This window comes from Oncorhynchus kisutch, linkage group LG3, assembly GCF_002021735.2.
Source record: "Oncorhynchus kisutch isolate 150728-3 linkage group LG3, Okis_V2, whole genome shotgun sequence".
Taxonomy (NCBI): Eukaryota; Metazoa; Chordata; class Actinopteri; order Salmoniformes; family Salmonidae; genus Oncorhynchus; species Oncorhynchus kisutch.
In genome coordinates, this window is record NC_034176.2 from 15,447,438 (window position 1) to 15,463,132 (window position 15,695).

Sequence of the window (15,695 nt, forward strand, 5' to 3'; positions counted from 1 at the left end):
AAAAACACTTAAAACGCTACCTTTGGCAGCGAATTACCAATCTTCATGAAACTTGATAAATGGCATCTACAGACCCATGTCTGTAAACACACTATAATCCAGGCTAGTATGTCGAACAACCTGGCCGCAACTGACCAATAAACATGCACATAGGCTTGGTCTGTCACAAATGCATATAAATCAGTCACAGATAATTGTTTTGTAACAAAACTTGGTTCACATGTTCCGACCACTGTGAAGACTCAACATTTGCAAGCAAATTCATATTGACTACACAGTGACGCTATAATGAGTTTAGCTAACCTGTAAAGTATGTTTGAGTTTGGCCACTTTGTGGAGCTGTTGGATAGGATAAAACATTAATGCAAGCTCATTGGCTCCTAGCGGCCATATTTTTTCAGCTAGATTCTTGGAAGATGTGCATTCATAGATGATATATACCAAATTTGGTTCCGATCGGTCCAGCAGGTTCTGTAGAAGAAGATGTTTAAAGTAATCAACATCATTGAAAATGGTCCAAAATATGGTACATTAAAAGCATATTATATTGCATGATCAGTTTGATTTTGATTTCTGATAGTTGGTAAGTGTGCTAAATAGTACAGACGTAACTCATCCTTGGGCAATGTGTCCAATTTGTCCTGATGGTACCACCGTGGGCAAACAGCTGAACCCCGGCAACACCGGTTTACATTTGGTTGAGTTGTCAACTAACCTGAATTCAAAGTGATATCAAAAGATTTGACCATGTCATTGCATTTAGGTTACAAGTTGCGTGAAAAAATGAAAAATCCCCTTATGTTGATCACTGTTTTTCAAACGTAATCAGTTTTCCCCATTGATTCAACATCATCACATTACATTTTTTTGTCGAAATGACAAAAGGGCATCATCAATGAATTACACAGTCACAGATATGGAAAAAAACACAATTTAATCTTGTCAAATTATTTTTCAGGTTATTTTCGAGCTATGTAATTTTCATCCACCTAGGCTAATCGTTATTAATTAATTGACATTGCTGGGGGAGCATGATTTGGATATTTGAGTATTGGACCACATTCAACCAAACTCTACTACAACTTAGCTCCCAGCTACACTATATCCAATCAGAGGTGCCTTCATTAACACACCCACCCTTATTATAGAATGTAAAATTATTTGAGCTAAAATGGATGGCCTCTAATGAAGGAAAATAATGAAATAGACTTTTGTGTAAATAAATATGCTCGCTCCATTCCTAAAACTTTGGGAAGAGAGATCAAAACATTGATGCAGGGTCTGCAGTAAAAGACAGCTCTATCAGACCACCCCCCTCTGCTCTGTGGAGACAGAAAGAGAGAGACAAGCCTCAGAAATGCCCGCCCTATGCTTATGATTGTACAATACGGAAGACTGCCGACTGTTGTTCTTTAAGACACACGCACGCACGCACACACACACACACACACACACACACACACACACACACACACACACACACACACACACACACACACACACACACACACACACACACACACACACATACACACACACACACACACTAATGTGTCCACACTATCTCGCATTCCTACTCACTCAAACATACAGTGCAAGTCAAAGGTTTGGACAAACCTACTCATTCAAAGGTTTGGACAAACCTACTCATTCAAAGGTTTTTCTTCATTTTCACTATTTTCTACATTGTAGAATAATAGTGAAGACATCAGAACTATGAAATAACACATATGGAATCATGTAGTAACCAACACAAGTTATAAACAAATCAAAACATTATATTTGAGATTCTTCAAAGTAGCATCCCTTTGCCTTTTTGACAGCTTTGCACAGTCTTCTCTCTTCATGAGGTAGTCATTTCAAAGTTCATTTGTGGGATTTCTTTCCTTCTTAATGCGTTTGAGACAATCAGTTGTATTGTGACAAGATAGGGGTGGTATACAGAAGATAGCCCTATTTGGTAAAAGACCAAGTCCATATTATGGCAAGAACAGCTCAAATAAGCAAAGAGAAATGACAGTCTATCATTACTTTTAGACATGGAGGTCAGTCAATCCAGATAATGTCAAGGACTTTGAAAGTATCTTCAAGTGCAGTCGCAAAAACCATCAAGCACTACGATGAAACTGTCTATTGAGGACCGCCACAGGAAAGGAAGACCCAGAGTTACCTCTGCTGCAGAGAATACATTCATTAGAGTTAACTGCACCTCAGATTGCAGCCCAAATTAATGCTTCACAGAGTTCAAGTAACAGACACATCTCAACATCAACTGTTAAGAAGAGACTGTGTGAATCAGGCCTTCATGGCCAAATTGCTGCTAAGAAACCACTACTAAAGGACCAATAAGAAGAAGAGCCTTGCTTGGTCCAAGAAACACGAGCATTCGACATTAGAATGGTGGAAATTTGTCCTTTTGTCTGACTTTTACAAATTTTAGATTTTTGTTTCCAACCGCTGTGTCTTTGTGAGACGCAAAGTAGGTGAATGGATGATCTCCGCATGTGTGGTTCCCACCGTGAAGCATTGAGGAGGAGGTGTGATGGTGTGGGGGTGCTTTGCTGGTGAAACTCTGTTATTTATTAACTTAACCAGCATGGCTACCACAGCATTCTACAGTGACATGACATCCCATCTGGTTTGCACTTAGTGGGACTATAATTAGTTGTTCAACAGGACAATCACCCAACACACCTCCAGGCTGTGTAAGGGCTATTTGACCAAGAAGGAGAGTGATAGAGTGCTCCATCAGATGACCTGGCCTCCACAATCACCTGACCTCAACCCAATTGAGATGCTTGGGATGAGTTAGACCATAAAGAGAAGGGAAATCAGCCAACATGTGCTCAGCATATGTGGGAACTCATTCAAGACTGTTGGAAAAGGATTCCTCATGAAGCTGGTTGAGAGAATGCCATGAGTGTGAAAAGCTGTCATCAAGGCAAAGGGTGGCTACTTTGAAGAATCTAAAACATGTTTTTATTTCTTTAACACTTTTTGTTTACTACATGATTCCATATGTGTTATTTCAAAGTTTTGATGTCTTCACTATTATTCTATAATGTAAAAAATTGTAAAAATAAAGAAAAACCCTTGAATGAGTAGGTGTGTCGAAACTTTTGACTGGTACTGTACAGGCTGTACCTTCTCTCACGCTAACACACACATGCAGGGATACACAGATACACCTCTGCCTCTTAGACTCTTGAACAGTAGATAGAGCACAACAATTGGAGAAGTGGAAAACAGCTCTGCCAAAGTCACTGAGAGCATTTCATGGAGATGGGATGCCGTGAAGTGAATATAAGTCTGTGGCGTGTGCAAAGCATGTATGTTTTCTCCCTGTGTGTTGGTGAGGGTTTGACTGTGTGTGACTGTGTGTACTAAAGAGAGAAAGACAGAAATGGCGGTACCCCTGCATCTCCCCAGCAGCATATCAAATAAATGTGTCTAATGCAGGCATAATTGGAGAGCCCAACAGTATGCCCAGATGCGGATCTAGCGTCTCTGTCGCCTGTGCAGATGAAAGGCCGCTCTGATGTTGCCCAGGTGTATTGACTTACAGTAATTGCTCCTTAGACTATGCCATGAACACAGGCTGATTCCCTCAGAACAGGGAGCCGAGCAGGCGTCAGAGCCAACAAGCCATGACAGCACCTGTCAATACATCATCAAATATGAAAATAAACCACACATCCTACGTTTAGCTTCAATCAATTGTGCCCTGTTGGCATGGTTTGAAAATAAAGAAGGCAAAGACTGCTTATTGATAAAAAATGGGAGATGAAATGCGCTCTGAGACATCTGGCCAAGGAATAAAGGGATGTAGTGAAGGCACAGCCCCAGCCCATTCGGAGAAGAAGCCATGTTTTAAACTTGTTTTCCATGGAGCCAGCTTGGGAACACTGTGCATAGCCTTTCCCGCTGGCTGGGATTCTGTGCCCTCTCTACCTATATTAACCTATTTCAGGAAGAGAGTGTTGGAGACATCATTAAGCTCATAGTACACTGCTTTGCTGTTTACTCATACTGAGCTGATGTGCTGTATCCTTCTACATCAGTGAGAGTGAGGATAGTGGAGCACCCTGAGATCCAAGCGAGAGCACTGTTATAATGATGGTGTGCTTTTTCATTTAAGCCTAGTTTATCATCTCTTCCTGACAGGATAGGTCCGATGTTTTGAAACAGAAATGCCTCATGTTGACTACAGCCTGCCATCTGATCGCTGTAGGCAGTTCTGCAATGGAGTTAACAGGGGGTACTGTACAGTACAACCAGTGTTGTCCACTGGATTAGTTGAGAGTCCCAAGACAAGTGGTTGTATCATGACACATTAACCCTACAACAAAGACAGAAAAAACACATAGAGAAAGCAAGAAAGATGCTTCTGCAAAATGTAAACAACAGCAAATGAACCATTGTTTGTCTGTATTGTCTGACCTTGGTAGATGGAAGACGCAGTATGTGTGTCCAAGACAGGCTCGACCCCTACAGACACAGAGGTGATCACTCCCAATCGCCTGCCTGTTTGACACTTCATTACAATAATAAGCCATTTTCAGAATACTGTGGTCTGACAGTCGGCCCCCTGTCGCCACGGGAACATGACAGCGCATCATTTGAGTAATGACAACGCAGCGGCACTTTCTCTCAAAATAAGAGCTGCGATAATAACAGTGATGATAATAAGCCAAACCGCCAGGGACTTGCTGTGCCTTTTACAGACTGTGGAGACTCCTGGAAGGTCGCCAGCATGAGAACCGATCATATGGGGACACTTGAAAAACAAACTTACTATCATACATGCCAGAAAACGGGTTGATTTTACAGATTGTGTGCAATACAAAGACCTGATTCAACAACTATCACATAGCATAACATATCAGATTTGACATGACAGGTGTTTTATTTCTCTAAGCTCTATTCAATGAAGTTAATACATATTTTACATTTCCCATGTATTTTCACGGCAGACAGAATGTGCGCTGACTCCATTTTACCTAGGAGAGGCTGGATAAGCGTGTGTATATCCATCTGCTCCCAAGGGATTTCAACCAATACACTTTCAGTCACATATTGTAATCTTCACAATCCTGAGATTCTCCATCCTTGTCTTGGCGCTGTGCCCCAAAATATTGTCCATCTTATCATCTTATATTGATGAAAGCCTAAACTTTCCATCATTTCAAGGACCAGATGCCCAACTGTGTTAGAATCAGAGAATCCCTAGTGCTAACAAACCAAATGTTCACATTCTATTAGAGAGAACTACAGCACAGTACTGCATCCTGGAGAAAGCTAAAGGTTTGCTTGGTAGATACAGTATTGAAACAGAGATTTATTGGGCTTCAGTAAGGTGTGCACATCAAATACATAAACAAACAAAAAACGTCAGATTTATTTTTGAGACATATCATATAGCCCTATAAGAAAACCATTTTGGGTTCCAGGTAGAGCTCTTTAAGGGTTCTATGTAGAACCCTCTGCAACCAAAAAATATTACTCAAAGAGTCCACCTATGGGGACAGCCGAAGAACCATTTAAGGTTCTACATAACATATTTTTTTCTAAGAGTGTAGGATTAGAAGCCAGACGTGCAAAACACACTTTCCTATTTTTCCTTGATAACTAGTTTTCCTTGGCAAAGCCAACACAATGTACTTCAGCTGCCGACCATGAATGTACAAACCTATTCTGTAAAGCTGTTTGCGAATTTGTCGCTGAGGTGTCTGAAATGCCCTGTCTGTGCTCTAAAATCTCAACAACTCAACTTGTCTCCTGTATAGCTCAGCACAACAAAAAGTTAACTCAGATGTAGACCTGTCCATCAAAACAGACTTAAAATAGCTTATATTTCCCGAGCTGTTCATGCCATGTCATTTATGTCTGTGCTTCATAAACCACCTCTGAAGAGCATGGTGTGAAATACTGTCTGTGTTTAGGATAATGCTCAAAGGTGTGAAATTGGATTTGGGTCTGACAGAGTGAGCAGGTACAGGAAACGGCAAAGGCTTGCGCTTCTCTGCTGCACACTCAAACCCGAGTACTGGTAACATCATATACAGTACTGATAACGTGCACATCATGTAGTACATGTTAAATCAAAATAAGAGCAAGAGGTGAACAGACTGTGGTTAGTTTAGTAGTAAACAAAATGGTGAAGTGCTCTCTGACTTTATTTGACTTTGTTTTAAAGCAAAATAAGCTGTGAAATGGTGTCAAGCCAGACAACATTACATTTATTCCAGTGTTCAATATGCAAACACATCTAAGTATCGTCTCTGCTTCTACCTACTTGTCATTCTGGATTCTGCTGGATTCCCTGGCAATATTTCTCCATTTAGAACGAAGGCACGCAGGCAGCCATTCAACTCGGGTTTGTTCCTCTCCGATAAAATCAGACCGACTCAATTTTATCTTTTCCATTAAGCTCGTCAGCAATTAAAAGCCCACCCGCACCTCAACAAAGCCAGCAAAGCTGTCATTCTGAGGGAACAATTATTCCTGTGCCTTTATCAATTAATTGCAGAAATGACCCAGACACTAGATTTTGTTTATTAATGTTGTGTTGTTATGTGTTAATAACATTTAGACTACGTTACCCAGCAGGTTAGGCGGATGGTTGAAGAATGCCTTGCATGGCTAAACATGGAGTTTTCTAGCTGAAGTATATGTTCATTAAAAGTAGTTCAACCTACGCCCCAGTTTGTCATTATATAAGGAACAAACATAACATGTCAGATTTGTAGTCGCTATGACGAGACAGAGAAAAGAAAGGAGTAATTGCAAATCTCCGCGACGAAAATTGAACATTCTACCACAAGTCAAGTGACGTGAGTAGTCGAAGATGCTTGCTTGCAAGAGCGAGGACAACGAGCCGCAGCAGCGAGAGCGAGGCTGCATTGGAATCTGTTGACGAGCAAGTTGATGAGCAACATACTGAAGTAAGAGAAATTGACACTGTTCCTGTTCTCCGTCATGGATAGGCTTAGTCCTCCTACTCCTATGCAGTTAACAGGCAATTTAGCTGACTATTGGAAACGTTTCAAGCAGAGTTTCAATATCTACCTAGCAGCCAGTGGTTCAGGGGGAGATGACAAATTGAAAGCTTCCATTTTTCTGCATGTCATTGGAGAGGATGCATTGGACATTTACAATAGCTTTCAGCAAGACGATGCAAACTTGACATTGACTGTGCTAATGGCTAAATTTGAGGAGTACTTTGTACCAAGCCAGAACATCACATTTGAGAGATACAAGTTTTTCTCTCATGATCAGAAACAGGGAGTAAGTTTTGACCAGTATTTGACTGAGCTGAACACGCTGAGCCAAATGTGTGAATTTGAAAATCTGAAAGACTCACTAGTGAAAGACAGGATAGTCTGTGGCATACTTGATAATGGACTCAAGGAGAGACTGCTGCATGAGCAAGATTTAACTTTGGATAAAGCATTGAATATGTGTCGAGCAGCTGAAACCACCAGAGCACAAGCTAAAGAGCTGCGCAGGGAAGAGACGTCAGCAATAAAAAGAGAGGAGCAATACACACAACGCCTTACAAAACAAAAACAAGCAAAAGAGAGAAATCAAAACACTACATGTGGAAAATGTGGATTTATCCACAAGCCAAAACAAATGCCCTGCATATGGCAAATCATGTAACAACTGTGGGAAAAATAATCATTTCTCAAAATGCTGCAAAGCTGAGGCTACAAAGAAAAAGGTTCACACAGTCGAGGAAATGGAAGAATTCTTTGTTGATTCTGTGGAAATATGCAATGCAGTAAATACTGAATGGATTGTGCCATTGAAGGTGAATGAAACTATAATACTATTCATGTAACGGTTTTCTTTAGGTGAAGTAGAGGCGGACCAAAATGCAGCGTGGTTGTTATTCATTGTACTTTAATAAAGAAACTGGACACAAATAAACTAACAAAACAACAAACGTACGAAAACCTAAAACAGTCCTATCTGGTGCAAAACACAGAGACAGGAACAATCACCCACAAACACACAGTGAAACCCAGGCTACCTAAATATGGTTCCCAATCAGAGACAATGACTAACACCTGCCTCTGATTGAGAACCATATCAGGCCAGACATAGAAATAGACGAACAAGACATCCAACATAGAATGCCCACTCAGATCACACCCTGACCAACCAAAACATAGAAACATACAAAGCAAACTATGGTCAGGGTGTGACAATTCAAGCTTGATACTGGAGCACAGGTAAACCTGTTGTCGCTGGATGACTACAAAACACTGAAGGTGAAGATCAAAATACACCCGGTGAAAATTAAGGTTACTGGTTGTACTGGGGAGAACGTACCAGTCAAAGGTAGCTGCATAGTAACTTTACAGCACAAAGGAAAACAGTTCAGAGCACAGCTGCTGATTGTGGAAAAGAGTGTACAGCCTATTCTAGGAATCAATGCATGTGAAAAGCTCAATTTGTTGAAAAGAGTGTATGTAGTGACATCACAGACTGAAAATGACCAAGAATCACTACTGGCTGAGTATGAGGATGTGTTTGAGGGTCTTGGATGTTTACCAGGAGAACACAAAATATGTACTGATGACAAATTTACTCCAGTTGTGCATGCATGCAGAAAAGTTCCATTTGCATTGAGGAAAAAGCTCAAAGAGGAACTCGGACGCATGGAAAAGATGGATGTCATCACAAAAATGGATGAACCTACAGACTGGGTAAGCTGGTTATTGTGGTGAAAAAGAATGGCAATCTCAGGATATGTCTAGACCCGAGACCTGAGAGATCTCAACAAAGCAATCAAGAGAGAGCATTTCAAGTTGCCAACCAGAGGAGAGATAATGTCGCAGTTTGCTGGAGCAAAGTGGTTCAGTAAGCTTGATGCCTCATCAGGATTCTGGCAAATGAAGCTAGATGATGCAAGCTCAAGGCTATGCACATTCAACACACCTGAGGGCAGGTACAGATTTCTTCGTCTACCATATGGGATTCTCTCAGCGCCAGAGGTCTACCACAAGACAATCCACATGATCTTCGAGCACATTCCAGGAGTGGAGACTATGATGGATGACATCATTGTCTGGGGGTCCACAAAAGAAGAACACGATGCGAGAGTGAGACAAGTGCTGGACCTGACACGGAAAGTCAACCTAAAACTAAAAAAGGACAAATGCGAGTTTGGTGTGAAAACACTTCCCTTCGTGGGAGATGTACTTTAAGAGGATGGAGTCAAACCAGACCCAAGGAAAACATCAGCCATCAACAATATTGAGCGCCCGAAGAACAAGGACAATGTGAGACGCTTCATGGGCATGATTACCTACCTTGCAAAGTTCATACCTCAACTGTCAGCACAGTCCGCTCCACTCCGATGTCTTCTGGAACAGAAAAATGAATGGGAATGGTCCCATGAACAGGAAAACTGCTTCAAAAACCTAAAGAAGAGCCAGTGCTCAGATTCTATTATCCAGAGAAAAGCACAAGGATTTCTGCAGACGCGTCACAGTTTGGCCTGGGAGCAGTTCTTCTGCAACAGCATGACGGCACATGGCAACCCGTCGCTTATGCATCCAGAGCCTTGCCAGGCACAGAGACAAGGTATGCACAAATAGAGAAAGAACTACTGGCGAGCACATACACTTGCGAAAGGTTTCACCAACACGTCTAAGGACGAGAATTCGAAGTAGAAACCAACCACAAACCATTGGTGTCAATCATGTCTAAGCCACTGAATGATTGTCCAATGAGAATCCAGAGAATGTTGGTCAGATTACAAAAGTATGATGTGAAGATGATCTATACCCCTGGAAAGTTCATGTTCGCCGCCGACCCTCTTCTCGAGCAGTCGACAAGAAGGAGAGCTTCAACACACAGAAAAACACTGAGATTCAGGCCTATGTCGACATGATCGTAGCATCACTTCCTGTCTCTTCTAAGAGAATGGAGCAGATCAAAAGAGAGACCGCAGCTGTCCAACCAATGACAGAGTTGAAAGAAACAACACTGATAGGATGGCCTGCACAGAAAAACAACTGTCCAAGGGGAATACAGGATTACTGGATGTGCAGAGCACAGCTCACCGTTGTGGATGACATAGTGTTCAAAGGCAACAAGATTGTCATTCCCATGACACTATGCATGCTCCAGAAAATACACAAGGGCCACTTGGGTGAGAAAAACTGCAAATGATGAGCACGAGAAGTAATGTACTGGCCAAGAATGAACCAGGAAATCAGCCAGACCACTGCTTCATGTGAACTGTGTTTGACCTACAGGCCAAAGCAGCAAGCAGTGCCGCTAATGCCTCATCCAGTACCCAACAGTTGGAGTTCACCTTTTTGACTGCAATGGCAAAAGTCACATTGTTGTTACCGACTACTACACAAACTACCCTGAAGTAGCAACACTGCCAACTACCTCCAGCAAAGCTGTAGTCACCTACCTGAAATCAGTCTTTGTAAGACATGGGGTTGCGTCTGAACTGTACTCGGACAATGGCCCGCAGTTCTCAAGTTCCGAATTCCGATCGTTCGCTGACGACTGGGGATTCCGACACAACACCTCCAGCCCCAACTTCCCAAGGTCCAACGGCTTAGCAGAGTCCAGTCAAAATTGTCAAAGGTCTGATAAAAAAAAGGCACACGATGGAAAGGAGGATTTCCTAAAAAATCTGATCTACCGAAGCACACTGCTGCAGAACAAACTTTCACCTGCACAAATGTTGATGGGACGTCGCATCAGAACCAACCTACCCATCCTTGAGGACTTGCTAACACCCAGAGGGGCTCACAAAGTCAAACTCGCAATGGAAAAACAAAGACAAACAAAAACAGCGACAAGACAAAAAACCTGAACTGGGCCTCCTGGGTGGCGCAGTGGTTAAGGGCGCTGTACTGCAGCGCCAGCTGTGCCACCAGAGACTCTGGGTTTGCGCCCAGGCTCTGTCGTAACCGGCCGCGACCGGGAGGTCCGTGGGGCGACGCACAATAGGCCTAGCGTCGTCCGGGTTAGGGAGGGCTTGACCGGTAGGGATATCCTTGTCTCATCGCGCACCAGCGACTCCTGTGGCGGGCCGGGCGCAGTGCGCGCTAACCAAGGTTGCCAGGTGCACGGTGTTTCCTCCGACACATTGGCGCGGCTGGCTTCCGTTGTTGGATGCGCGCTGTGTTAAGAAGCAGTGCGGCTTGGTTGGGTTGTGTATCGCAGGACTTTCAACCTTCATCTCTCCCGAGCCCGTAAGGGAGTTGTAGCGATGAGACAAGACAGTAGCTACTAACAATTGGATACCACGAAATTGTGGAGAAAAAATAATAATTTAAAACCTGAACTGAAACCTGGAGATCAGGTACGACTCTGAGACATCACTACAGGAACCTGGATGCAGCAAGGGTGTGTGCAGAGAAAAGTTGCACCGCGATCTTATGAGATCCAAACAGAGCATGGATCACAACTGAGATGAAACAGAGTGGATCTAAGGCTGCAGTCATTCACTCAAGGGACTGAGGATCATCAGGAGTATACTGCTGAAGCGTCAAATGCCTTTAGAAATGGACAATTCAGTTAGAACACCCTGACTGACATTGAACGCTCTCCAACTGTTTCATGAAGCACTTCAGCAGAACGACCACTTAAAGGCCCCTGAAAGGCTTATGGAGATTTGCAAAAAAATAAAAAAAATAAAGGGCAGTGGACTGAATGTTTGGTTATTGTGAAAAGAAATAGAGCCACAATAGAGTCTTTTTGGACAGACTATATTTAGTTGAAATTTCTAAGGAAATATATTTTGGGGAAATAAATGTGTGTTATTGAAAATTGCATGTTATGCAGGTTGAGTAAACAAATGGGATGTGACATGTGTAGTTACATAGAAAAGTAGTTTTCTTTTAAAGGAAGAAGATGTGTTGTTATGTGTTAATAACATTTAGACTACGTTACCCAGCAGGCTAGGCGGATGGTTGAAGAATGCCTTGCATGGCTAAACATGGAGTTTTCTAGCTGAAGAATACGTTCATTAAAAGTAGTTAAACCTACGCCCCGGTTTGTCATTATATAAGGAACAAACATAACAAATGTCTTCAGATACATGTACGGATTTTTATAAATTTGACTGTAATGAGTGAAAATAAAAATGGCAGCCAATAGTACGTATTCAGTTTGGCAGCCATTAGTATGCATTCCGTTTGGCAGCTTTCAGTACGTATTCAGGTTTGCAGCCATTAGTACACATTCAGGTCGGAAGTCAGCAGTATACATTAAGGTTTGCAGCCATTATTACGCATTCAGGTTGGTAGCCATTATTACATATTCCAGTTAGCAGCTATTCGTATATATTCAGGTTGGCTGCCATTAGTACGTATTCAGTTTGACAGCCAGTAGTACCTATTTAGTTTGCAGCCATTAGTACGCATTCAGTTTGACAGCCAGTAGTACCTATTTAGTTTGCAGCCATTAGTACGCATTAAGGTTCGCAGCCATTATTACGCAATCAGGTTGGCAGCAATTATTACATATTAAGGTTGGTAGCCATTAGTTACGTATTCAGGTTAGCAGCCATTAGCACGTATTTAGGTTGGCAGCTATTAACACGTATTCAGGCCATCTCAAATAGGTTTCTCGTCCTCAGGGCTTAATGGGAAACAATAACTGAATTATGATGTGCATGCCAACAGGATCACTAATTCTGAAATCAACCTTGGGCCAAATTCATGAGGCTAATGTTGAAAAAGTCAGGATTAAATGTAGAGCTGTCACTTAGTCAAAGAACTTGGCCCTTTCACTTGAAATTAATTAAAAGGCAGACTAACTAAATGGAGCACAGATATATATATATATATATATATATATATATATATATATATATATATATATATATATATATATATATATATATATATATATGTTATATATATACACAACACAAAACCTTTCCATAAGCCATCACATGCGGAAATGGTCAGAAAAGTTGGCGGACAAGGGCACAGCGAGTGTGACGTGGCAGTAGAACAAATACACATGGGTGATACAGTCCTTATCATTCCTTTCTGTATAGCATTAAATTACAAGATCTCATTGTGTTTTATCTGGATACTTTACAATATGGATACATTCAAGAATTGGTTAAGTTTAACGATGGGTAGCATTTTGCAGCATTCCAGTGTATCAATAAGAACAAATCACAGTTATAGTATTAAAGATCAAAAACACCATAACAAAAGCATTTATTAAGTAAAGTAACTGGAATTAATTTAACTTGAAAGCTAATAAAATCTAAAGCAAGTAAAAAAAACATTTAAAAGACTGCGGTGACATAAATGCAGTCAATCTCCCCTGTCCCTCATGTTCATTTAGACAACCATAACTCTCTGTAGTCTCGAATGCTCTCTTTCTCACAATAGCAGGGAGGATAAGAAAATAACTTTTCTCCAGAACATCTCTGTTTATCTTCTAGGTCTGTGTAACCTACATGTAAGTGGGGAAATACCAGATGCATCTGGTTTAGCTATCCTTCTTGCTCTCTCTCTCTCTCTCTCTCTCTCTCTCTCTCTCTCTCTCTCTCTCTCTCTCTCTCTCACTCTCTCTCTCTCTCTCTCTCTCTCTCTCACTCTCTCTCTCTCTCTCTCTCTCTCTCTCTCTCTCTCTCTCTCTCGCTCGCTCTCGCTCTCGCTCTCGCTCTTGCTCTCTCTCTATCGCTCCACCCTTTCTCTCCCCCACCCTTTCTTTCTCTTTCTGTCTCTAAACTAATATCCATCCCGCCCAGACTTCACCAGAATATATTAAAGCTGCTCTTCATTATTTACAGACACACATGTGAGGAAGATGGCCTGCATATAGGAAAGGAAACCTAATGCCCAGATCCGCCAAGCAGAGACAGGGAGAGAGGGTATAGGGACCACAGGAGCTGGCCTACATATCATCCAGCAGGATATAGGATTTAGAACTTCCAAACAAAGACTAAACTTTGGCCACTAATCCAGAGTTAGTGGCTAGCGTGTTCCCTACTTCTTCCCTGTTTATATATGAATTGCTTTCCTGTCTGAGGGGTAAGGTTACTTTGATAAAGCACACAAAATCAGTGCAAGTAATACTGTAATAACAATAATATAATACTCTCAAAATGTGAAGTAGAATTTTTCAAAGGATCACCTTGTAGCTTTGACTGCATGTTGCTCTCATGTTGATCTATTCACACCGTCGCAATGGCTTTGTGTTAGTTTTGTGCAAAATAAAAAGCAACACAGATTTACATGTTGAATTGAATAATGCACTGCATTGTTCAAGGATATGTTCATAATTGTGTTTGTCTTAGTTATTTTACAGGAAACATCCTGAATACAAATGATGTGTACATGTGCGCACACACACACACACACACACACACACACACACACACACACACACACACACACACACACACACACACACACACACACACACACACACACACACACACACAGAGAGAGATAAGATGCAGTACCACCAGCTCCAGTTCAAGGTCTTACATCATGTACTGTAGCAATATACATTTCCTAACACTAACATTTTTAAGTACATACTCTACAAAAGAAAGCAAATTCCGCACTTTGCCTTTCTGTACCTGATTTACTGCTCTGGCATTTTGCTGAACCCACTCTTTCAAGTTAAACACAGATTTGCTTGAAACACACCTTTACTTTCTTTAAAGGACCATTATTTGTTTTCTCTAAGCTCCTGGATGGTCATGACAGGTGAGTATTTAACCAGTGGGAAGTCTTTATATGAATGGCAAAAATTTCTTTAAGATCTACTTCAATCTTATTTCACATGGAGATTTTGGCTAGAAATGTTAGCACTGGTATATACAAGGATAATGATGATCATCCAACTTACTGTGCTGGCAGTGGATTCCGTTGAAGCCGGTTGGACACTTGCAGACATAGCCTATGAACGTGTCGCCTCTGTAGGTTTCACTGATTTCACATATTCCTCTGTTGTGGCATGGGTTCGGGTGGCACGGTCCTGAGTGGAGAAACAACAAACAGAAGGAGACAAAACATGGTCAACATTATCAAGGGGTCTTTTGCCATGATAACTATTGATTAGATATGGATGCTTGCACAAACATCATTACAGTAGTGATGCATTGCATCAGGTTGTGGTCCAGCCTTCTCCTTCAGAGAATCTCCGACTGACTTAATGAATCCAATACCCTGGGTTGAACTGTAAGTAAGAGGAAAGGACTGGTGGGTAAATAGATGGATGGAGAGTGATAGATAGTATTAGAGTTCTGCAGAACTGCCCAGAGCTAGCCTCGTACGAACCATCCTGAGCTGCCCAGAGCTAGCCTCGTACGAACCATCCTGTGCTGCCCAGAGCTAGCCTCGTACGAACCATCCGGAGCTGCACAGAGCTAGCCTCGTACGAACCATCCTGTGCTGCCCAGAGCTAGCCTCGTACGAACCATCCTGTGCTGCCCAGAGCTAGCCTCATACGAACCATCCAGAGCTGCCCAGAGCTAGCCTCGTACGAACCATCCTGAGCTGCCCAGAGCTAGCCTCGTACGAACCATCCTGAGCTGCCCAAGGCACAGAGGCTGCACTAATGATCCTGGAATACCTCACACTAGGAAAGCAGCATTTCCTAAGATAAAAATAGCGTAGAGTTCAGCCTGTTTAACTGCAATGAAGCCAACAAACACCCACACAGCAAAACACACATTAAAT

The 15,695-nt window shown here is 42.0% G+C and overlaps 1 protein-coding gene across 2 annotated transcripts in view; it reads right to left on the minus strand.

Moving 5' to 3' along the window:
* LOC109875909 (EGF-like repeat and discoidin I-like domain-containing protein 3) overlaps window positions 1–15,695 on the minus strand; it is a 201,535-nt gene that overhangs the window by 126,188 nt on the left and 59,652 nt on the right. For both annotated transcript variants that reach the window (XM_020468355.2, XM_020468347.2), the window contains one exon: window positions 14,863–14,991. In XM_020468355.2, the coding sequence (XP_020323944.1) occupies window positions 14,863–14,991 (129 nt within the window). The remainder of the gene's footprint in view (window positions 1–14,862; window positions 14,992–15,695) is intronic.